The 22,956-nt window shown below is 39.4% G+C and overlaps 5 protein-coding genes across 7 annotated transcripts; 2 read left to right on the top strand and 3 right to left on the bottom strand.

Moving 5' to 3' along the window:
* The first annotated feature begins 479 nt into the window (after positions 1-479).
* On the top strand, positions 480-2,187 carry LOC126789895 (protein CDC73 homolog). Its single transcript, XM_050515970.1, has 3 exons — positions 480-1,583; positions 1,707-1,789; positions 1,902-2,187. The coding sequence occupies exons 1-3, from the start codon at positions 545-547 to the stop codon at positions 1,992-1,994; spliced, it is 1,215 nt and encodes a 404-aa protein (XP_050371927.1). The 5' UTR covers positions 480-544; the 3' UTR covers positions 1,995-2,187.
* Positions 2,188-6,469: 4,282 nt separating this feature from the next.
* LOC126789899 (non-specific lipid transfer protein GPI-anchored 5-like) lies at positions 6,470-7,468 on the bottom strand. The gene is made up of 3 exons (XM_050515974.1): positions 6,938-7,468; positions 6,786-6,848; positions 6,470-6,702 (listed from the first exon to the last, which is right to left on the bottom strand). The coding sequence occupies exons 1-3, from the start codon at positions 7,251-7,253 to the stop codon at positions 6,578-6,580; spliced, it is 504 nt and encodes a 167-aa protein (XP_050371931.1). The 5' UTR covers positions 7,254-7,468; the 3' UTR covers positions 6,470-6,577.
* LOC126789896 (non-specific lipid transfer protein GPI-anchored 20-like) lies at positions 7,274-9,744 on the top strand. Of its 2 annotated transcripts, XM_050515971.1 has the most exons (5): positions 7,274-7,400; positions 7,539-8,779; positions 8,873-8,899; positions 9,169-9,228; positions 9,354-9,744. In XM_050515971.1, exons 2-5 carry the CDS (start codon positions 8,428-8,430, stop codon positions 9,563-9,565), a joined length of 651 nt encoding a protein of 216 aa, XP_050371928.1. In that variant the 5' UTR covers positions 7,274-7,400; positions 7,539-8,427; the 3' UTR covers positions 9,566-9,744. The 2 variants fall into 2 exon arrangements, with proteins under 2 accessions (XP_050371928.1, XP_050371929.1); XM_050515972.1 differs by lacking the exon at positions 7,274-7,400 and having other exon boundaries at positions 7,866-8,779; positions 9,357-9,744.
* A 3,206-nt stretch (positions 9,745-12,950) lies between these two features.
* On the bottom strand, positions 12,951-17,314 carry LOC126790264 (probable RNA helicase SDE3). 2 transcript variants are annotated; one of them, XM_050516439.1, is made up of 5 exons: positions 16,973-17,314; positions 15,714-16,523; positions 15,459-15,632; positions 13,552-15,012; positions 12,951-13,438 (listed from the first exon to the last, which is right to left on the bottom strand). In XM_050516439.1, the coding sequence occupies exons 2-5, from the start codon at positions 16,509-16,511 to the stop codon at positions 13,166-13,168; spliced, it is 2,706 nt and encodes a 901-aa protein (XP_050372396.1). In that variant the 5' UTR covers positions 16,512-16,523; positions 16,973-17,314; the 3' UTR covers positions 12,951-13,165. The 2 variants fall into 2 exon arrangements, with proteins under 2 accessions (XP_050372396.1, XP_050372395.1); XM_050516438.1 differs by lacking the exon at positions 16,973-17,314 and adding an exon at positions 16,630-16,722.
* A 1,960-nt stretch (positions 17,315-19,274) lies between these two features.
* On the bottom strand, positions 19,275-22,489 carry LOC126790571 (proteasome subunit beta type-2-A). Its single transcript, XM_050516865.1, has 3 exons — positions 22,248-22,489; positions 22,031-22,154; positions 19,275-19,776 (listed from the first exon to the last, which is right to left on the bottom strand). The coding sequence occupies exons 1-3, from the start codon at positions 22,403-22,405 to the stop codon at positions 19,444-19,446; spliced, it is 615 nt and encodes a 204-aa protein (XP_050372822.1). The 5' UTR covers positions 22,406-22,489; the 3' UTR covers positions 19,275-19,443.
* Positions 22,490-22,956: the final 467 nt, after the last annotated feature.

Genomic DNA, 22,956 nt, shown 5'->3' with positions numbered 1-22,956 from the left:
ATAAGTAGATCGAATAATGATGATAAATCAGTCCTCTTTCTCGGATTGTCAAATTTGATGCACTATATGATTATAATGTGTTCAAAGGTATGTCGATTCCAATATTTATAACTCGATTTCAATATTTCATCGATATATATATTTAGTTCTACTTTCAGAAACATATAGTAATAACAAGTTCTGTTTTACATATATTCTGGTATTGCTTGTGATTTGGGGCCAAATAATACTACTAGTAAAAAATATACAAGCACTAATTTTATTCACCGTAAAAAATACAGTTATGATTCTTATAACCTGAACTCGAAAAAATTTAGAAATTAGTAAAATGTTTTTAGGGAGCAAGAGGACATTGGGCCAATATTTTGTGGATCAGTCAGTCGGGAAAGATCTGTTTTGTTCCAATTTTTTTTGTTTTGTTTAAAAAACAAAATACTTTGGAAGTCGTAGAAATTTACCCCTTTCTTTCTTCTGTTTTCCCCCTTCAATTATAGCGACGACCGACGCCACCGTCAAACACTACAGAGCAGCTCTCAAACAAAAGATGGACCCTCTCTCCGCCCTCCGCGACTTCACAATCCGCGGCGAGCTCGACAAGATCGTCCGCGTCAACGACGAGTTCCGCTTCGGCTCCGACTACTCCTTCCCTTGCTTCGCCGAGACCGCCTACCGCTCCAAGCAAGGCAATCTCTACACCCTCGAAACCCTCCTCCACTACGTCAACAACCACCACGTCAAGCACACCGAGTACATCCAGAACGCCCGCACCCTCGGCATCCCCTCCGTCACTTTCCCCGATCGCAAGCCCCTCCTCGACTACCTCTCCGGCAGGATCTCCTCCTCCGACTCCATCGAGTTCGTCCTCCCTCAAAACCCCAAATTCCCCGATTTGCCCCTCCCCGAAAACAACACCGACCTTCCTACCCCTGAGAACAACAACAACGGCCTGATTGATTTGGATTTAGGACGAGCCGAGGCGGCGCCGGTGGATTACATGTCCTTGATTTACGCCGCCGAGCGGCCGCTCAAGGACCGGGAGGAGCTGCTGGAGTGCAGAGGGAGGAACTTCTACGGCGTGCTGACGGCTGCAACGAAGAGGGAGGAGGAGCGGCAGAGGATCGAGTCGCAGCAGAGGAAGGACGGGCTGGTGGCCAAGAGCAGGCTGATGGGCTCCGACGACCGGGGAATGGCGGGGTACGGCGACGAAGTGGGGTATGATCCGACGCCGAAGCCGAAGATGAAGGGTGGGAAGATTGGGGAGGGTGTGCCGATTATTCTGGTGCCGAGTGCGTTTCAGACATTGATTACGATTTACAATGTGAAGGAGTTTCTGGAGGATGGGGTTTACATACCGACGGATGTGAAGGTGAAGCAGATGAAGGGGGCAAAGCCGGACTGTGTGACTGTGCAGAAGAAGTTCAGTAGGGATAGGGATAGAGTGGTGACGGCCTATGAGGTTAGGGATAAGCCATCGGGGTTGAAGAGTGAGGATTGGGATAGGGTGGTGGCGGTTTTCGTGTTGGGGAAGGAGTGGCAGTTCAAGGACTGGCCTTTTAAGGATCATGTGGAGATTTTCAATAAGAGTAAGTGTTCAAGTTTTGTTCTCGGCTTAAGTAAAATGGTGTAGTCTGGTTGTTTAGATCGTTTATTGTGCGTACAATAATGTAACTTGTTGTTATATCTGTCTGTGGTTGATTGCATTGCAGTTACGGGATTTTTCATGCGATTTGAAGATGATAGTGTGGAGTCAGCTAAGGTTGTGAAGCAGTGGAATGTGAAGATTATATCGGTGAGTATTCTCTTCTCTTGAGCTGCTTTGCGGCTCTGGTTTTAGCTATCGCTGGGATTATCAATGTATGTAAAATTGTGTCATTGTTCTTATCACTATTATGAATGTGTAGATTAGCAAGAATAAAAGACACCAAGATAGAGCTGCAGCACTGGAGGTGTGGGATCGACTAGAAGAGTTTGTCCGGTCGCGGTCACATTCCTGATGTGTGTGAAGTTTAGAGGAGGAAGATGTGTTCTGATTTTGGTTGCGACCCTTTGGCCTTTTGTACTCGTGGGACTGGAAATGTTTTTTTAATTGTTTATTGGATATTGTATCATTAAATCTTCTGGAGGAGTGGTAAAGTTAGATGCTTGGTTGGAAGTTTCCTTATCTACCTGAAGTTTCAGCAAAACCTTCATCATGAGCCCAGGAGATGACTTCACATGGGTTTACATAGCTGCAAACCTTGAAAAAAAAAAGGTATGCAGGGCCAAAGAGAAAAATGTCTATTGTGTGCAACCCATGCTATTTTGCAAACCCAGAAACTGGAGACTGAAAAGACATTCTATCTTCAACCTATACATTAAGGTAGTGCTCGTCAACGGGCCGGGCTCGGCCCGGCCCGGCCCATGAGTGACGGGCCCGGACCGGGCCGGGCCGGGCCGGGCCTTAATAAATTTAAATAAGTGGCGGGCCGGGCCGGGCCGGGTATTTTTAAAAATACGAAGATCCAAGCCCGCCCACCTAAGGCGGGCCTTGCGGGCTTTTGCGGGCCGGGCCGGGCCGGGCCTTGCGGGCTTTTACGGGCCGGGTCTTACGGGCTTTTATTAGAAAAACAATATAATACTCTAATTTAAGGGTTTGAAATAATAAAAGAATTGTTAGAAAACATTTTAAAATAAAAGTCACAAATAAATTCTAGTTTCGAAATATTGTCGATCGACACCAATAGATGTGATCGATATATATATTTAGGGACCGTGTAAAAATTTCATCCAATTCGGATCTCGTTTAACCGTCGGAATTTTCGGTTAACAACAAAAAATGGCGTTTTCACATAATAAAATCTCATTGACCGGGGCTTTACCAAATAGATTTCTTCAATTCGACCGCGCACGATAGGTAACAAAAATTAGGTGATTTCAAATATGTAAACAAATTTCCACATTCGCATCTTGGTAATTGGTCCTCCCTTAGGGCATATTAGTGTTGTTTTTGGTTTACCGGAAATTCCGACGGTTAAACGAGGTCCGAATTGCATGAAATTTTAAAATGATCATTAAATATATATATTTATCACATCGGATGGTGTCGATCGATTCCGAGAAGTTTTCTTCATATAGTCGCTTCATAATGTGATAGTTTTATTATAAACCTATATAATGTTATAATACATTAGGGGACACTTCGGGGATCGACAACTCAAATTCAAAATATGGTCGATCGACACCAGTAGATGTGATTGGTATATATATTTAGGGAACCCGTAAAAATTTCGTTCGTTTTGGACATGGTTTGACCGTTCGTACGAACGGTCAACTAAAAAATAGGCGTTTTGACATATTTAAACCTCATTGACCGGGGATTTGCCAACTAGATTTCTTCAGTTCGACCGCGCACGATAGGTAACAAAAATTAGGTGATTTCAAATATGTAAACAAATTTTCACATTCGCATCTTGGTAATTGGTCCCCCCTTAGCGCATATTAGTGTTGTTTTGGTTTACCGGAAATTCTGACGGTTAAACGAGGTCCGAATTACATGAAATTTTAAAATGATCATTAAATATATATATTGATCACATCGGATGGTGTCGATCGATTTCGAGACGTTTCCTTCATATAGTCGCTTCATAATGTGATAGTTTTATTATAAACCTAATATAAGGTTATAATACATTAGTGGACACTTCGGCGATCGACAACTCAAATTCAAAATATGGTCGATCGATACCATTAGATGTGATCGGTATATATATTTAGGGAACCCGTAAAAATTTCGTCCGTTTTGGACATGGTTTGACCGTTCGTACAACCAGTCAACTAAAAAAGAGGCGTTTTGACATATTTAAACCTCATTGACCGGCGATTTGCCAACTAGATTTTTTCAGTTCGACCGCGCACGATAGGTAACAAAAATTAGGTGATTTCAAATATGTAAACAAATTTCCACATTCGCATCTTGGTAATTGGTCCCCCCTTAGGGCATATTAGTGTTGTTTTGGTTTACCGGAAATTCCGACGGTTAAACGAGGTCCGAATTGCATGAAATTTTAATATGATTATTAAATATATATATTGATCACATCGGATGGTGTCGATCGATTCCGAGAAGTTTCCTTCATATAGTCGCTTCATAATGTGATAGTTTTATTATAAACCTAATATAAGGTTATAATACATTAGTGGACACTTCGGCGATCGACAACTCAAATTCAAAATATGGTCGATCGACACCATTAGATGTGATCGGTATATATATTTAGGGAACCCGTAAAAATTTCGTCCGTTTTGGACATGGTTTGACCGTTCGTACCAACGGTCAACTAAAAAAGAGGCGTTTTGACATATTTAAACCTCATTGACCGGGGATTTGCCAACTAGATTTCTTCAGTTCGACCGTGCATGATAGGTAACAAAAATTAGGTGATTTCAAATATGTAAACAAATTTCCACATTCGCATCTTGGTAATTGGTCCCCCCTTAGGGCATATTAGTGTTGTTTTTAGTTTACCGGAAATTCCGACGGTTAAACGAGGTCCGAATTGCATGAAATTTTAAAATGATCATTAAATATATATATTTATCACATCGGATGGTGTCGATCGATTCCGAGAAGTTTCCTTCATATAGTCGCTTCATAATGTGATAGTTTTATTATAAACTTAATATAAGGTTATAATAAATTAGTGGACACTACGGCGATCGACAACTCAAATTCAAAATATGGTCGATCGACACCAGTAGATGTGATCGGTATATATATTTAGGGAACTCGTAAAAATTTCGTCCGTTTTGGATATTGTTTGACCGTCCGTACCTACGGTTAACAAAGAAAAAGGCGTTTTGACATATTAAAATCCTCTTTGACCGGGGCTTTTCCAAATTGGTTTCCTTGGTGCGACCACACACAATCGGTGACAAAAATTAGATGATTTCAGATATGCAAACGACTTTTGGTGTTCGCATTTTGGTAATGGGTCTTCACTTATGATATATTAGTGTTGTTTTCGGTTTACCGGAAATTCCGACGGTCAAACGAGTTCCGAATTGGATGAAATTTTTACAGGGTCGCTAAATATATATACCGATCATATCTACTGGTGTCGATCGATCCCAAGAAGTTTCCTTAATATAGTTGCTTCATAATGCAATAGTTTTATTCTAAACCTAATAAAATATGTATGTATAATATTTTATTATTTGGCGGGCTTTTACGGGCCGGGCCTTGCGGGCTTTTGGCGGGCCGGGCCTCACGGGCCTTGCGGGCTTTTGGCGGGCCGGGCCCACGGGCCGGGCCGGGTTTCACACCTCTAATTTAAGCCCGGCCCTCTACCCACGGAAGCGGGCTTTGGCGGGCTTTCTCGCGGGCCGGGCCGGGTAAAAGCCCGTCGGGCTTGCGGGCCTCCGCGGGCTTTTCGGGTCCGCGGGCTAAATGATGAGGCCTACATTAAGGTTGTAGTACCATAATAAACAACATCAAGATTTACAATGCTAACAAATTTCAAATTGTTTACCTATTTTCTCATATGCAGTCACTTCTTTTCCCACCCTAGTTAAAACCCCCCTGGTTTATTGCAAAAAAGACTATTTGATTGATAATACTATCATGCAATTTTATCCAGTTGATAATATATCACCAGTGATACATTTGTGCTGTTTGAGGTCCTGTAGCTGGATAAGTTTTATAGTCATTGCAAAGTGAATTTGTATTTTTATCTGCCAATCCCATTTTCAACACTGATAGTGATTGAAATTTTGGCCCCAATTTGATCACAAGATAATGACAAAATCTTCATCTTTGGACCAGGTTTGGACAGTTTTGATGACAGTATAGACGTTTCTGTAATGCTGATGGACTTTACTTGGCATGAAGATTGCCACATGATTCACCTGAGTATTATGTTTATTGCAGCTGCGAGTTTGTTATTATAAAGTGTGTGGAGCATGTACCCTAGCATCACAAGGTTATCTTTCTTTACTGATGGACTTGCTCGGTATCTTGCTACTAGTGTGCAAATGCATGTTCAAAATATATTTAAGCCTAGTTTGTTTTGTGGAAGTGAAGCATGGAAAAGGAAAATTGATGCATTGGGGATGCACTAGGAAAGGAAAAAATTTCTTTAAAGAAAGGGGACGATAAGGAGGAAAGTATTTCCCTCCTGCTTTCTTTTCTTGCATTTATTACTCACATCTCATTATTTCATTGAACTAATTACAAACTTTTTGAAATTTTCCTTGTATTACCAAAAAATTGGAATATAAAGTTTGTGTGATATGTTTTTGCTGCCCATGGGAAAGAAAATGACTTACTCTATATTTTCGTGAATCAAATTAGGCCTTCTGTTTCCAAGAAACTCTGAAGGAGTTTCAAAGAAACAATATTTACTTTATATGCTCAGAACCAAAAACTTTATTATGAAGACACCAGGATGTGTCTTAGTAGTACATAAAACAACCTTTCTGAGGTCACAATAAATAAATAAATAACATGTATTAAGGAATATAACAACAATCATAAAAAATCAAGACCCAAGAGTATCCAGGAATATGTGTAGCCTGATAGATAGGATAACAGAAATGAAAATCAGCACACTGAAAGAGTAGCAAATGCTGCAGCAAATAACACAACGAGTTGAGTCATAGACAACTTGATAGTGTTTCCATCAGATGAGCCATCGTCAGTGGTTGGTACAGTTTTGGATCCACTTCCTGCACAAACACCAAAATGAAAACTTATTACTAATGCCCGCAATCTCATTCTTGCACAAAAAAAAAATCGTACTGTTTTGTACCTGAGGGAACTGTGTTTGATGAATCATCGGGTGTTCCTGCAGGAGAGTCAGCGGGAGAAGCAGCTGCATAATTTAGTGGTACAAGCATTTAGCGGCAGATTTAAAATGACAATGATGCAAAATACAATGAGTTAACATCTAGATGTTCTTACCATTACACTGGCTGGTGGGTGGAGTCTGAACATTGCAAGCACCAGGTAAAGCAACAGCCTGAGTTTGATTGACATTGATCCCTAGTGATGATCCGCCACCATTAAGGACCTGGCACAAGCACTGTGGGTTTGATCGAACAACGCTAGCAAGCTGGGAGCAGCATCCTGAAGATGGAGTTGACGAGTTTCCTGTAATGTAATTGAGGCATGGGGACATGCTGATTATCACATTTGTGCAACTTGACTGCGCTGCTCCTCTCGCCAAGAATATGGTCACCAGAAGGAGGACAAGACTCATTTCAATCCTTTGTGCCATTATAGATTCTTGAGTTGGCTTAGAAGTTGAGATCACTTCAGGCTGTACTGATACTTCAGGCTTTGCTAAATTTGATGATATGGGTAGAGTAGTATGTGCCTTTTGTAGGGTGCGGATCGTTTCAGGATACAGAAGGATCTGGCTTAGGTGGGTAACCAACTCTTCCTAATAATAAATTTTGATATAACTATCTTGAAAATTTTCTTTTGGCTAAACTTGCGTAAGAATAGTTTAAAAGTCGGTTATTGAAGGTGACCAACTTCTATTATTTTTTGTTGCAACCAGTTTTGAGGTGTTTGAAGCTGAAGACTTTAGAAAGCGGAAATTCTAAGCTTTCCAACAATACTAACTACAGATGTTAGAAGATAAGAGGAGTGATATCACATTCTTTTCTCTTACACATATTTATTGCTTGTTGTAGTTTCATACAGAAACTGATCTCATATTATCATTGTGAACTACGAATCATGTTTAATACCTTTCCAGAGAAGTATGGTCAATTACTCTGAACTGGTGATTTTTTTTTCTTTGACATAAATATGATCAACAAAATGTCGAATGGCCTATAATGGTTTAGTCTAGTGACATAAGCTGGAGGTTCCGAGTTTGTTTTTGATAGTTTGCCTACCTAAGTTATGAACATAGCTCGTTTCTGAAAGGACAAATCTCTTCCAGTAATTTGCCATTTGGACAATTGGAGTCAAATGAGAATTGAATTTATGGAGGGTTCTAAACACCAATAAAAATTGATTCTTTACCTGAACACTTGATCAGTGTTTTCTTATGTGAGAAAGAGCATCCCTTCATTCCTTTAGTTCCAAAGTTTCCAACAGATTTGAGATATTAGGCAACCCAGAAGCCGTAAGAGTTGACGTATGGGATTAGAAATGGGCTCCAGTTGACAGGTGTCATATAATGCTAATCACACCTACTTAAATACCCTTCGCTTATACAAAGTTCGTTAAGGTGGTTCAGCTCCAAAACCAAACTTATCCACCTTTGATTTTCTGCCTTCCAGAGTTGCACATTCTCTTAATCTTTCTCACTTATAAATACTCTCGTTGATAACAGAAGCACCTCATTAAGTCCATCTGTTTCTACCTAGCTAAAACCATAAGCTTGTACAAACATCCTACTCCATCAAAAGCACTTTGCTTCCACATTTAAGCTAGCAATGGCAATTTCAGTGCCTTCTGCCCGTCTGGTACTCATGGTCATGGCAATGGCTGCTGTCTCAATTATGCCAGTTGTATATGGTCAAATTGGCACCCCTTGCACTGCTGCTAATATTGCGAGTTTCAGTCCTTGCATGAACTTCCTCACTAACAGCACCGCCAACGGTACTGGCGGTACTGCACCAACCGCAGACTGTTGCAATTCGCTCAAGAATCTCACAAGTACCAGCAGGGACTGTATGTGCCTCATTGTAACCGGAAGTGTTCCCTTCCAACTACCAATCAACCGTACTCTCGCCATCTCGCTTCCCCGTGCTTGCAACACCCCTGGAGTCCCACTCCAATGCAAGGGTAAGAAGTTCTTTTGTTAATGCTGTTGGATGTTAACATTATTCTGCGTCTTTGTTCATCAAAATGCTAACATGTTTATGTTACTAAATGCAGCCACTGGTGCACCTCTTCCTGCTCCAGGTATCATCATTACTCTAAAACATTAAACCAGTTCAATATGTCGAGAATTGTTCCCTTGTTAAATAGTACGACCGCAAATTACCATCTAACATCACTTATTCGAATTCATCTGATTGACAAAAAAGAGAAATTTATTTATAATCTCTATAGTTGCTAGAAATTCTCTCTCTCTCTCTCTCTCTCTCTCTCTCTCTCTCTCTCTCTCTCTCTCTCTATATATATATATATATATATATATATATATGTATTGACTAAATTGTATGTTGCAGGTCCTAATTTTCAAGCACCAACTTCTTCTCCTGGAGCTTCACCATCTGCCGGTCCAACAGGTAAAATCCCTTGAATCACTAATTTCCAGATATGCTGTACATGTTTAAATTTAATATATCAATATATTTAAATTGAATGTATCATTTAAATTGAATCACTAATACATGTTTCTGCTGACTGCTACTAGCTTCTACTGTCCCTGAACCTACCTCATCTGCTGAGGCACCGGAATCCAACGCAACACCATCATCAACAGGGGTTTCTGAAGCTCCAACAGCTACTACTGGGAGCCGCCCAGTTCTAACTCCATCGGGATCGGGTGCCATACTCTCTTACGCTCTCTCGCCTTCTCTTCTGCTATTCACTTCAGCTGTTCTTGTGTTGAAGTTTTGCTAGGTGGATCTTGTGCTTCTCGATCTAGTTCTCTATGCATGTATTGTTACTTAGTATGAGAAATATTCTTTTTTGGGTGTGAGTGTAGTACATCAGATCATTGTAAGCCATGTTGGTATTTATTTACTAAAATGTTTCTTTTGTATTATATATCTTGAATGAATACATGTATTAATTCATCTTCTTAAGATTTAAGATCATTAGTAAGTAAACAATCCACCTATCCTGTTAACCAGTAGCTACTGATGCTCTTTCCTATTCTGATAAGGAAATTTTCATGTACCTATCATGCTTAGCAAAAGAAAATCCTAGTTCAATCACAATTTCTCATGTCGCTAACATCAAATTTTCAATTTAAAAGATTTTTAAACTGTAAGTATTAATTCTCTGGAAATTTTTCCTTTCCGGATTGAGCAATACCATTTCCTATCATGCTCGGAAAAGAGTTTTCCTAGTTCTATTACAATTCCTGTTGTCTTTACAAAACGGAAAACTAGCCCTATATATTTAGAGGCCTAGTAATTCTCATCAAATTCTCAGACTAGAATTTATAGCTATTTGTTCTCTGATTTCAGTAAATCGCTCAACTAAATAAAGATGAATAGAGGGTCAGAATCTGAAGGCAACAGCTGGAGCTCTGAAGACAAGAACTGGGCATCTGAAGGCAACAATAAGACATATTCAACAACACCCTATTCCAAAAAAGCTAAAACGTCAAGAACCGAAGAACTTTCATGCCCTTCAGCCCCAAAGCGACCTCCCCCGAGTAGTAGGCATAATGACTCCTTCAACCCAGTTAACTTGCAGACCATGTGGTAGCAATATGCTGATTAAGTGATTATCAGACAATATTGAATCCAAAAGTTTAGAAATATAAGGGTACAACTAATTGAGAAAATTAGGATTATTGCTTATAATAAACTTTTCTATGTAGCATGTACTGTTTTTTATTTACACTGTCACCTTCGTGTAAGCTGTGATCAAATAGTTCACATACAAAGAATTTCTTTATTTTCAATACTAAAAGCAATTATCTTGCCAACAACTAAGTCCTAAAATTTCAGGATTGAACACCATATATTAGGGGTGGGCACGGGACGGGATGGGACGGGACGGGATGGGACGGGACGGGACTCATCCCACGTCCCGTCCCACTCTTTTGAATCGGGACGGGATCGGGACGGGACGAGGGTTTTTAAGAATGCATCACACTCGGGATTAATCCCGGTTGGGACGGAACGGGACAAATCCCACTTTCCTATGAAGTTAAATAAAAATCTATATTTTCACTTTTTCATTAACAAAGTAACATTTAATAATGAAATTTTAATAAAAAAAATGCATATTATGTTCAAAATATTATAATTTACCATTATTATTTGAGTTGATAGAATTTTAGAGTTATTAAGAACATAAATTAGTTTCATTTTTATACAAATATATAAGAATTTTTAAGTTTTCATTAAAGGTGGGACCGGACGGGACGAAGCGGGATATAAATTATTCGTCCCACGTCCCATCCCACCATTATGAAACGGGACGGGATCGGGACGGGACGAACGTTTTTAGACCTTCGTTTCGTCCCGTCCCGTCCCTATGAATTTTAGGATGGGATCGGGATTTCCGTTTTTTATACCCACCCCTACCATATATAAGAGAAAAATAAACAACATCTCGAAAAAATGTGATGTAAGTTCTTTTGCAAACACCCGAAAACACCAAACGAATTATATTACTGATATCGTTGAGAAGGGAATCTCTTCATTGCTGCAAGTCTGCAATCCAATATCACTCTAAAATCTCTGCTGCTTCTTCTTTTTCCGTTAACAAAGTAAACCGATATTAACTGCCTTCTCCACAAGTAGTGTGCTACCCTAACTAACTGTACAAGATCGTAAATCACACAAACCAGTAAGGGCATTTCCGAGACAACAATACTTCCTTTCCCGCCATTTATCTCTCCCTTCCGTCATGAGCACCACCGTCACCACTGCCGCTCTGAACTCCTCTCTCATGGCCGTCCTCCTCCTCGCTTCGATTTTCCTCACTCTCGCCTCCGCGCAGTCAACAACAGAATCCCGCCGTCTACTTGCGCCAAAGAGCTCATCGCTCCTTGCCGTGCCTTTCCTACGTGGCGTCGCCGCCGAACAACCTCTCCGACGCGCCGGCGTCCAAATGCTGCGACCAGAAACGGAACTAGGAATGGAGAATGGGTAGGGCTGATTTAAGGCATAAAAAACTTTTTGATAAAAAATTAAATATCTAAAGAATATGTTGTAACTAAAGAAAAATAGTGAGAAAATTGAGGAGATAATATAAATAAATATAGATTTATTAATAGAAAATAGTAGACAAAACTGTAAAGTAAAATAATAGAGAAACAAATTGAAAAAGGAAATAATTGGGAAGGATGAGAAAAAAAAACAGGGATGAAAAAAATAAGAAAAATGAGAATAGAAATAAATATAGATTTACTAATAAAAAATAGTAGACAGAAATGTAAAGCAAAAGAATTGAGAAAAAATTGAAAAATAAAAAAATTGGGAAGCAGAAGAAAAAATTAGGGATGAAAAAAGAGAAAACAAAAAAATATTGAAAAAGGAAATAATTGGAAAGGAGAAGAAAAAATCAGGGATGAAAAAAGAGAAAAATAAAAAGAGGAGAGAATAGAAATAAATATAGATTTACTAATAAAAAATAATAGACATAAATGTAAAGTAAAAGAATAGAGAAAAAATTTGAAAAATAAAAGAATTGGGAAGGAGAAGAAAAAATTAGAGATGAAAAAAGAGAAAAACAAAAAAAGATTGAAAAATGAAAGAATTGGAAAGGAGGAAAAAAAACCATGGATGAAAAAAGAGAAAAACAAAATGAGGAAAGTGTGAATCAATCCACAACGAACTCTATCTAAGGATAATTATACTTGGTCTTTAACCAACTCCACCAACTTAAACTTTAATAAGAGTAGCACATATACTTGATACTATTTAAGCACAATTTTCAGCTTGGCTATAGCCCTACCAGCCCTCCAAGTGGTTCCGCCCCTGGCTACGACGCTTTCTCGTCGGCGGAGGATTCCGGCCACGTCGTTTGCCTCTGCTACCTCGTCCAAGATCCTTCAATGCTCGGCTTTCCGGCCACTGTCACTCGCGTCCTCTCGCTCTCCTCCGCCTGCCGCAACCAGAGCTCCGTCGCGGCCTCTACTTCTCTCGAGTCGCTCTGCTCAGGTTCCTTGATTTTCTTCATCAATTTCTTTGTTAGATTTGGCATTCATGAGTTTCATTTGTGAATTCTTTACATTTCTGCCTAATTGAGCAATGAGATTTGAGATCTTTAGTTTTCTGGAGAGATGTATATTCTCATCAGTGAAAAGTAATAGGCTAAAATCTTTGAGGCAAACCATAGGTAACTTCACCAGCAATAGATTAACAAATCAACAGTCATAAGGCCATGGGATTATATTTTCGAATCCCAATCTAAAGGCCACATAGTGATGCTTAACCTGAAAGGAAGCAAATACAGTTCTAGCTAAAATTGATTCCAGGACTATAGATCCAGGTGCCCCGATAAAGCGTGTCCCCATCATGTCTAGAAGCTATGCGTTTACTTCCAGCCATCAGACCATTCGGATTCATCAAGAGGCTGGGGAAGTCCAGCTCCATCACTGTCCTGAATAGGCTGTGCAGCTTCTGCTCCACACGACCCTTGGACCCACGAATCAGTTCTAGAGAACTGACTGTTTTCTCCAGGGTTGTCCCAGTGATCTTCCTGTGTTGGGCTCTCATAAGAAATTTCCTCCTGCCTGACAGGGAGATTACAACCCTGGTAGGATGAGTTGTCTACACAGCGCCACAGAAGCTTATTCCAGTTAGGATCCTTCCAAAACCAAACACTTGACGTCAGTTAACAAGGAGTGCACAGATTTATTTAAGTAAACCTTATTTAATCAGAGACATAATATGTGCAACTATTAAGAAAAACGGCAATACCTTGCTGATAATATGTGGGTTTCCAATTATAATCAGCAAAGATTTGGCACGAGTAATGGCCACATTAAACCGTTTTGGATTGCTCAAGAATCCCAAACAGTATGTTCTGTCAAATTCATTGTGCTTAATCGTTGATCGGACAGTTGATATTATAATGACTTCCCTTTCCTGTCCCTGGAACTGCTCAACACTTCCAACCTTGATGTCAGGCATGTCCAAATCCTCGAAAGCTTTCTTCAGTTTGAGCACTTGCTGTCGGTACGGAGTAATGACCCCAATATCTTCTTCACTCAGGTTCTTTCCTGCAGTCAATCTCTTCGTGACCTCCACTACCTTACTAGCCTCAGTCCGATTAAACCATGATGGATTATTTCCTTCCCTCTCATCACAGCCTTGAATGCCAAAGAAAGCCACAGGAAAGTCCTTATTAGGAAGAAAGTCCAGCCTTGCAGTGATGGAAACTGACTCACCTTTACAAGCAAGCAACTCTCCTCCGTAAAATAACTCATTGGGGAGATGCAAAATGTCTGGGTGACATCTGTAATTTCTTACCAACTTAGTTACGTAACTGTTATCCTCATGTCTATAAAACTCACAATCAAACATCCTCTCCAAGTATGATATGCCCAAACAGTAATCTTCTGCTCTCTGGGAGTTTATGATCGGACCTAATTGCATAGGGTCTCCAGCCAGAACAACAACTGTATTCCCCCCATGCAGATTTGCTATCGGGATCATGGTTTCTGGTTCTGAAGCTTGTCCTGCCTCATCCAAGAAAATATGAGAGAAGTGACCTTTTTTGATACCTTCTGCATAAAGAAGAGAGGCACTCATATAGGTTGATATAATGATCCTATAAGCCCTGAGGGCTTTGGGTGGAGGACAGCTGAAGATATTATCCTCAGAGAAGCAAAATTTAATATATTCAGGCTTGATATCATCAAGAGGACGGGAAGGTGCATTGAGCCTAAATATTTCATTCTCTTTAACTACTATATCAGCCTTATCATTGAGGAGTTTCTCCAGGACGTTGTCTGCTGCACTATTTGAAGGGGCACAAACGAGAAGTCGAGTTTGTGCTTGACCTTTGTAGAGTTGGAGGATGGCTTCCACTAATGTCTTTGTCTTGCCTGTGCCAGGAGGTCCGTGAATCACATAAGGTGGTCCTCCTTTGCAGCCAAGGATCATCTCAACAGCACACATCTGCTCTTCATTTAGTCTACAAGAAGGTAGAGGAACCAGTTTTGGGCCGTTTATCCATCTTTTTTGAGGGGACTCAGATGGAAATAGGAACCTTGTGTCTAACTGTGCAGCAGCATCAGTTGCATGGTATAACCTCCTCATGGAAACTCGACTATATGTGAATTGCACATTATAATGATTACCATCTCTGTGCTCTGCGTGAAAGTCATCGGCAAACCTTAAGTAGACTTCATCAGCCTCTACATGGTGAATGTAACCCTGAGAAAAACAAATAAAACTTCAGTCAACTATAGCTTCTGTAACTCTAGATATAATAATCACAGATAAGAAATTATTAATGAGAAAGGAAAAGGCCAATATACATGAATTGGCCAACAGCTTGTGAAATGTATGCACATAAATGAATGAACTAGCCAAATCATATATGAACTAACTTGGAATGGTGAAAATAGAAAATGACTTTTAGGTGTAATCAGATTAAATTAAAAATGCTTTTAGAGGTAGACATGAATATATAATACAACCATCCCTATTAAAACAAAAGTTTGAGCCCATTTAGAGTGGAGCGAAGCAGTTATAAAAAGATATTTAAAAACATAAATCATTCCTATAATAAATGATAGTGTTTATGATAGTATTTATCACAGCAATGAGTGCCTAAAATGCTTAGTCATGATGACGAGATTTTATATAAGACAAACAACCTGATATGGATCAAGTGTTGTGTCATCTGCATACTCAGAAAGCTTGGCGAAAACATGATCCCCATGGACAAGTGAAGGCCTTCTCTCCGCAAGCCCTGGGACTTCAAGGGATAAATAATGATATCCCCTCCTCCTCATACTAACATATTCCATATCATAACTTCTCATGCTTTCCTGAGAAATCACCGTTGCGCACAAATCAGAAAAAAAAACACAAAAATCCCCACAAAGTGTTGTTACAAAAAAGAAGTTTACCTCTAACTGTATTTCCTCCAACATCAGTAAAGTCTTGAAGTGATCGGCATAGTTCCTCTTTGTAAGACCTTCTGTAATGCATTCAGGATCCTGCCCGCTCAATAGATAATCTCTAAGTTCCACTGGCATGTCATACCGCGGAAGCCTATTTTGGTAGCGTCGCCGTTCATTTCTTTTCTTAGGGCCTACAGCCACATGATAGCACTCCACAACAAGTGCTTTTTTTTTCGTGCGTCTTTCAAATGGTCTTTTTGAGGCGAGAGATTGGGAGAGCTTGTCATCAGCCAAGAGAAAAACAGCACGTTCAATCTGATTATCCTCGAAATCAAACTGCACCACGGTTGTGTGCAAACCAATTTCCTTGGGCTTGCAAGACAGCCACAAAGGCAGAGTTTCACCCGGCTGCAGCACTCTGTCCTCAAGGGAAGTAGACTCGAGGAAGGCTCTAATGGCTTCTACACCAGAGTCTTTCTTTGGAGGCTCAATCAGAGAAAGTGTAAAAGAGTCCTCTGGGGTTGAGGCATAAATTTTAACACCCCACAGCTCAACTGGCTTACTGGTGGTGTTCTTAATCGTAATTTTCTCCGAAACTGTTTCTCCTACAACTACTGATTGAGGCTTTTGACCTTGCTTTCCATCCACCAAAGGGAACGGGACTGAAATAAGAACCGGACCCTCTTCAGCTGGGTTGTAACTACAAACTGATTTATCATCATTGAAATCAATGAACCCTATATCGCCTTTGTCTCCAACTACTGAGAACTCTTCATCCACCCACTTGTTACCAACTGTACTCATCACCACAAATTGCTGAAATCAACAAGAAACTGTGAGCTTCAACTCGACAACTGGGAGCTAGGTTTTAGCACAAATTGAAGTGCCTGTTGTAATTTACAAGCAGGATTTGCAAACGTACTGTAATCCATGATTTCAGATAATCAACAATTTCAACAAAGCTCAGCAACATAGCCAGTAGGCGTCAATCCCAAACACCACACAACAACAACAAAAACTCCGAAAAGAAAAAGAAACCTAATTCGGTAAATCATATCAGTATGAACAACACAAACTTGATTTCAATACCTCTGATAAAAAAAGAACAAACTTGCTTCAATACCCAAAACCCATATGAGACTTTGACTCCAAAATCATATACAACACAGAAAAGCTGTGAAATTTGCGCTACAGACAGATTGACAAATGCAGAAAGATTAGAACTTGAATTAAAGGGACTGTTAAAACTAGGTTGAGATACAAACCTGTTATAAGAAATGACTGAATGAGATGACCGAAACCCTCCAGTGATTAAATTGAAATAGGAGAAGGGTTCTAAGCGCTTCACTGCATTTCAGTTTTCAAGCGATGAAAAACACAACCAAATTGAAACATACCCTGGGAAGAGTGAGCGAAAAAACAAACAAATTAGAAATCCCAGGAGAACCAAAACACTGAATGACGAGGAGGGTTCGGTGAGGTGTTCCTTCCACTTTTGGTCTTCTGTTTTTCTTTTTTCTTTATAAAGATTGATTCTTTGACAATCTCAGAATAATAATGTATATGAAACTGGAGCTCTGATTTTCAATGGAGCACCACAAGGCAGGGATTATATTCTGGATGCAGAGATGGGTCAGGTAGCAGAAGGCACAAGGCTTCAAGGCTCTTACCATGAAACGTATTCTGCGTGGCAGAGGGTGATTGGTCAATTTCTATCACAGTCAACACTGGCTCTGTTTCTCAGTTCTCTGAAGTGAAATAAATCGGTAAAAATCACACTTTTTTTTTGGGGAGGAAAAATCATACTTGGGGCATCCTAGTGTGATCAGTTCTTACTATTGTTCAATGTAGTTTTTTAATTTTGCACTTTGGGTTCTCAAGATCCGGTAGATTATTAATTTTGGTACCCAATCACGTAAAAAGCATTGATAAAATGAAATTATCTAAATTCACAAACGATTTATTTCACGTGTAAAAGTATGAGCGGTTATAATGCAAATTCATGGTAATCCAATCATATGAAAGCTGTGATTATACATACCATGCATACAAGACATTAGATGCATTCGTACAAACAAGAAATTAGATGCATCTAACGAGGTGATGAGGAGGATAGATGCATTTAACCATACATTTGTCATTTTTATTCTCAAAATGTCTTTAAAGTAACCGATATGTGAAATTAACGCATTATGATAATAATGTAACAAATTTGGTAGTTAAATTTGGTGGCAAACTAACTACGGAGATTTTATGAAACATAATCGAAAATCCAACATAACATTAATGAGGTGGCAACAATATGAATTCATTTTGGATATCTCAACTTCGCAGAGTTCACATGAACAGTTAGGTTTTCCCCTTGTAATTTTACGTACTGAGATGCAAGTGAACTGACAATCATAATTAGTTGTTCACATTGCACTAATATTCAAAGGATGAGTGAAGATGCAGTACATCTATAATTGAAGAGAAAAATAAGAGATTCTCAACCACTCATTTAATCGTTAGTTGTTCATATTGCACTAATATGCAAAGGATGAGTGAAGATGCAGTACATCTATAATTGAAGAGAAAAATAAGAGTTTAGACGGGAGCACAATCTCAACGTAATGTGCAACAAAAATCGCAGAATCACAAGGCTAAAAAAACGACATCTCCAGAGCCCAACCACTAAGTCGTCAAGGAATATTCACGAAGTTGAGTAACTAGCAACGACGAGACTTATATTGGTGCAAGTGCAATTTGATGCGTGTGGAGTCCGCTATCTATAACCGGCCAATTGTTCTGTCTTTGATAGCTCACCAAGCACTAGTATCCAGTAGCCTACAGCCTCCATCCATAGTTACAAATTAATAGATGAATCACCTGATTAGGGTATTCGTTCTCACGAAATATTACCAACAATATGAGAAAATAGTTTAGATCACATTGGACTAGAATGTGACTTGCTTCTTAATATGAGAAAGCAAACTATTCTAAAGATGCAAAAGAAATACTTGTTTTGTGCCAATTTCCATCTATGAAACCATATAATTTTTGTTCATGATCATTAGCCTTTTAAGTAGATCCACTCCAACATAGCTCAAAATGTGGCAAAGAAAGTATACTAAAGGTCTAAACCACCTCTTTGATCAAAGATAGGATTATTCGATGATCCTGACCCAAATGGGAAGAATACAAAATTACCAAACTTGCAAATATGTAGAGGTGCCCTCTTTGTTTTCTTTCTAGTGGGACTAAATTGCTAAAGAAATTGCAGCAGCTGCTAATTTGAAATTTGTATTGGCACATATTTTGGCTTTACATTGTCAGAACCAGTTTTGTACTAGCCATGCGCTCTGTCGAATTACTCATATCAACCAGTAAATACTATTCACGACGAATGTATGAGAATTTTAGAAAGATCATAAAATAAATAGCTCACATCCTGGGAATCTTTAGCCCTGCATGCATATATATCATGTGAGGAAAGGATTTAAAAAAAAAACAACCATCAACCAAAGGTAAAAGAGGAATACTGGGGGAGAACAGTGAGGAAAGGATTTAAAAAAAAAAACAACCATCAACCAAAGGTAAAAGAGGAATACTGGGGGAGAACAGTTGTTCCAAATGAGGCTACCCATTCTTTAAAAAATTACAACAACTATTCAATAGTTCAAGCAAGAGATCTATTTCATAGTAGTTCTACCAGACATTAACTCCCCCAAAGTTTGTGATAACAGAAGCAAAAGCCTCAAGCAGCAGCCACACCAGCCTCCTTAATGGACTCACGCCACGCGTACTCCCTAGCTCCATCCTTGTCCACTATCTTAATGACAAAGTTGGGTGGAGCGACAACAAGCCTCGATCGGATCTCAATGATGATCTTGTCAATCAAGGCAATGGCTTCATCAACAGACATACCTTTGTGATAGAGCCGATCCATGAGGGAGAGAGCAAAATAGGAACCGTAGCCAAAGGCACCCTTGTCAACCTTGTGGAGGGAAGCAATGTAATCAATGTAGTAAAGTTCTGCCCCTTTCTCTTTATCAAATCCAGCCATGAGAATGTTCACATGGTATGGGTTCTGCAAAATAGTTTGTTGTTAAAACCAAGAAGAAAGAATAAGATATGAGTCACACATCAGAGTTAAAAAGTTAACACTTAAATTAATAAGATAAGAAGACTAGCAAAGTTGGTACTTTTTACATTAAACCTACTGTCAAATGGTGCTCAAGTATACGACCTGTAATTGAAACTTACTGACAATTTGTGCTCGACATAGGACCTGTAAGTGAAACTAACTGACAAGTTGTACTCAAGTATGCCTGCAACACTTGAATATAGTGTGCATTCGCAGACATCAAACCTTTTAAAAGTTGTTTTGAAAAAGAAAGGTAAAGGATAAAAGCCTGAAGATAACCCGAGAATATGTCATCTGAATTAAAGAAAAAAAAAGCACCAAGATAATCCGAGATGTGCTTCAGTCACAAAAGCAGGCAGTTGGGAGAATCAGCTCTTAACCATGGTAGGTAGATTGACCTTATTTAAATCAACATCTGATGTATGACCAGTTTTCATCAACAGTGCAGGCTGCTAGGCTTCATATTGAAAGTGGAGAAGGCATCGATAAAACCAAAAGAAAGGTTCACTCTATCTAAACCTCATTTAGCTATATGCAATTAAGTTTGTAAACCAAAGCAATTTGGGTCATGGAAATTTAAAATTCTCAAAGAATTAAGATGGTGCCAGCAGCTATTCAAATTTCCATCTCTTAAAAACCCTTCTCACTGTCTATCTCTCTGGCAAGGGGTAGTTCAATAAATCTATAGCAACCAGGAGAATCAGCTCTTAACCATGGTAGGTAATTGACCTTGTTTAAAGCAGCATCTGCCATATGACCAGTTTTCATCAACAGTGCAGGCTGCTAGGCTTCATATTGAAAGCGGTGAAGGCATTGATAAAACCAAAAGAAAGGATCACTCGATCTAAACCTCATTTAGCTATATGCAATTAAGTCTGTAAACCTAAGCAATTTGGGTCATGGAAATTTAAAATTCTCAAAGAATTAAGATGGTGCCAGCAAATACCTTCAAATTTCCATCTCTTAAAAACCCTTCTCACTCTCTATCTCTCTGGCAAGGGGTAGTTAAATAAATCTATAGCAACCGGATCATTCAATTTGGTCAAATAGCTATCCACATGAACAGAAGATGGTTACTTGTCTTGTAAACGAGACGACCATCCTTTGAAACTTAATCTCCCTGTCCAAGCTTTTTAGGAGGCTGGTTCACACCTGTGAGAAGTGTTCTATGTCTAAATTACCTAGCACAGCTCACAAGTTGAACCAAATTTTCCCACGCTGCTTTCAGGAATATTTTTTTATAAATGCATTGGCAAATTATGTGTTTGATTTCTCCACAACATTCTAAGGTGAGAACAACCACCGGATGAGGTTAGAACCTTTGATGCAATATGAAACTCACTAGTGATAATTAGAATAATTTGATGCATATATACCAGGGATCAAGGGAATTGTAGGAAATAAGTCAGTAAAATTTAAGAAATTGAGTTCTGGAATCTGGTCCAGCAGCTACTTTCATGAGTTTGGGTGCCACGTTGATTAAGCCTATGGCTGTTCAAAAAACCTGGGAAGTGAACCCAAAGCTCGGCATACTTTTGAGAGAATCAATGTGGTTTGCTTGTCGATGTGGGCTCCTTGTAGGAGATAATGCCATAATCCTCATTATTATACTTTATTATGAATATAGGGCAGAAGGTTATCTTAAGGGAGCAGGACTTGCAAATGTATGACTAACGCAAGAAATATAGATTCACTGGTCAACTAAACTCAATGGCATTTTCTAGGAACCTCCTCCGTGGTTTTATTCATGGAAATTTTGAGTCCATACACCCCACTTAGGAAGTTTAGACTCTTCCACATATGCCGACACATCCAAACAAATATTTAGGCCAAAATGCAGCAGTAAGACTCCTGTCAAATGCATCCTCAGTTACAAATACCTAGGAGTCTTGGACCTATGGCACCAACGGCCAACCCTATAGACTGAACATAAAACTCACACAATCAGACCACTTGCACAACACACACCATACTTAAGTTTTATCTTTTTAACACAAACACTTGCACCAATCTTCTTGCATATGTACAAAACCCAACCTTCCCAAGACAATTAATCCATTAAAACTGAACCTGAATATTCAACATTGGATAAAAAATCATAAAAAATCCAATACTGTAAGATCAAACTTCACCCTATAGATCATAAACAAGAATCTAATAACCCAAAACCAAAAACGAGGAAAGGTGAAAACTTTACCTTCCGTAAAGCGGTGGCGAGCTCGCCGCGGGTGAAATTGGCAGCGGCGGCGGTGGTCAGAGGAATCCCATTACGAAACTGATAAAGCGAAACATTCTTCTGAATGTACTCCGTGAACTGAACCCTGTAAATTTCCCCCAATTCGAAATCAAATCGCAAACCCTAACCAAATCAAAATAATCAAAAGGAGAAAAGGGTGGAGAGGATATATGGGTACCTGTCACCGGGCTCACCGCTGGCGGCGATGAGCTTGTGGGAGTCGAGAACCATGATCTTGTCCTCGTTGGACTTGTGGACAAGTATGCTGTGCACGGCCGACGTGTCCGCCGCCACTATGGCGAAGTCGTTCCCAACCAAACCGAAGATAGACTCCATCTTCCTCCTCTTCTGTTTCTTCTTCTTCTTCTTCTTTCTCTTTGGATTTGTTTAGGTTTCGATCTCTGAGATTGAGCTTCAGGAACACTATGAGTATGAAAAGCAAGGGACTTGAGCAACAAGTCGTTTAGTTATGTGCCTCGTTTGGCCCCTATGGTTTTTATGTGTTTGCATTTTAGTCTCGAGTGGATCCAGTTGTTTTGCATTTCGGCCCCTGGATTATGATAATAATTTTTTTTTGAAAAGTTTTTTTTTAATATAACAATCAAGTCGTCAAATATATTAAAATATAAGAGGTCAACATGAACATCGAACACCTAATTAATGAGCACAAAATTAGAATTATGCGAAACAACAAAGCCTAGCGAATTAAACCTTAACTGTCTCAATGCCGACAACTATGATATGAATCCACATAAGTAACTAAGTAACCAAATACCCTGAATACAAGACTACACTCAATAATTTGGAAAAACCGGAACCACCCTACCCAAAGAGAGTCTCCCTAGGTTTAAGGTAAAAACTACCAACCTGACAAAAAAAAGATCTAA

Source organism: Argentina anserina, chromosome 4 (genome assembly GCF_933775445.1).
Source record: "Argentina anserina chromosome 4, drPotAnse1.1, whole genome shotgun sequence".
In the NCBI taxonomy this organism is placed as follows: Eukaryota; Viridiplantae; Streptophyta; class Magnoliopsida; order Rosales; family Rosaceae; genus Argentina; species Argentina anserina.
Note: the sequence above shows the minus strand (reverse complement) of the source record. Positions and strands in the feature narration are given on the sequence as shown.

Excerpts from the sequence above, each read along its gene's own strand:
- LOC126789899 (XM_050515974.1), bottom strand. The coding sequence starts at position 7,253 with ATGGCACAAAGGATTGAAATGAGTCTTGTCCTCCTTCTGGTGACCATA. Across the intron at positions 6,849-6,937 it reads ACCCACCAGCCAGTGTAATG|CTGCTTCTCCCGCTGACTCT; the intron begins GTAAGAACATCT and ends TAAATTATGCAG. Across the intron at positions 6,703-6,785 it reads ATCAAACACAGTTCCCTCAG|GAAGTGGATCCAAAACTGTA; the intron begins GTACAAAACAGT and ends GTGTTTGTGCAG.
- LOC126789896 (XM_050515971.1), top strand. The coding sequence starts at position 8,428 with ATGGCAATTTCAGTGCCTTCTGCCCGTCTGGTACTCATGGTCATGGCA. Across the intron at positions 8,780-8,872 it reads AGTCCCACTCCAATGCAAGG|CCACTGGTGCACCTCTTCCT; the intron begins GTAAGAAGTTCT and ends TACTAAATGCAG. Across the intron at positions 8,900-9,168 it reads TGCACCTCTTCCTGCTCCAG|GTCCTAATTTTCAAGCACCA; the intron begins GTATCATCATTA and ends TGTATGTTGCAG.
- LOC126789895 (XM_050515970.1), top strand. The coding sequence starts at position 545 with ATGGACCCTCTCTCCGCCCTCCGCGACTTCACAATCCGCGGCGAGCTC. Across the intron at positions 1,584-1,706 it reads TGTGGAGATTTTCAATAAGA|TTACGGGATTTTTCATGCGA; the intron begins GTAAGTGTTCAA and ends ATTGCATTGCAG. Across the intron at positions 1,790-1,901 it reads GGAATGTGAAGATTATATCG|ATTAGCAAGAATAAAAGACA; the intron begins GTGAGTATTCTC and ends ATGAATGTGTAG.
- LOC126790571 (XM_050516865.1), bottom strand. The coding sequence starts at position 22,405 with ATGGAGTCTATCTTCGGTTTGGTTGGGAACGACTTCGCCATAGTGGCG. Across the intron at positions 22,155-22,247 it reads AGCGGTGAGCCCGGTGACAG|GGTTCAGTTCACGGAGTACA; the intron begins GTACCCATATAT and ends GGAAATTTACAG. Across the intron at positions 19,777-22,030 it reads TCGCCACCGCTTTACGGAAG|AACCCATACCATGTGAACAT; the intron begins GTAAAGTTTTCA and ends ACTATTTTGCAG.
- LOC126790264 (XM_050516438.1), bottom strand. The coding sequence starts at position 16,680 with ATGTTGCTGAGCTTTGTTGAAATTGTTGATTATCTGAAATCATGGATT. Across the intron at positions 16,524-16,629 it reads ATCTGAAATCATGGATTACA|CAATTTGTGGTGATGAGTAC; the intron begins GTACGTTTGCAA and ends TGTTGATTTCAG. Across the intron at positions 15,013-15,458 it reads CAACACTTGATCCATATCAG|GGTTACATTCACCATGTAGA; the intron begins GTTGTTTGTCTT and ends TGTTTTTCTCAG.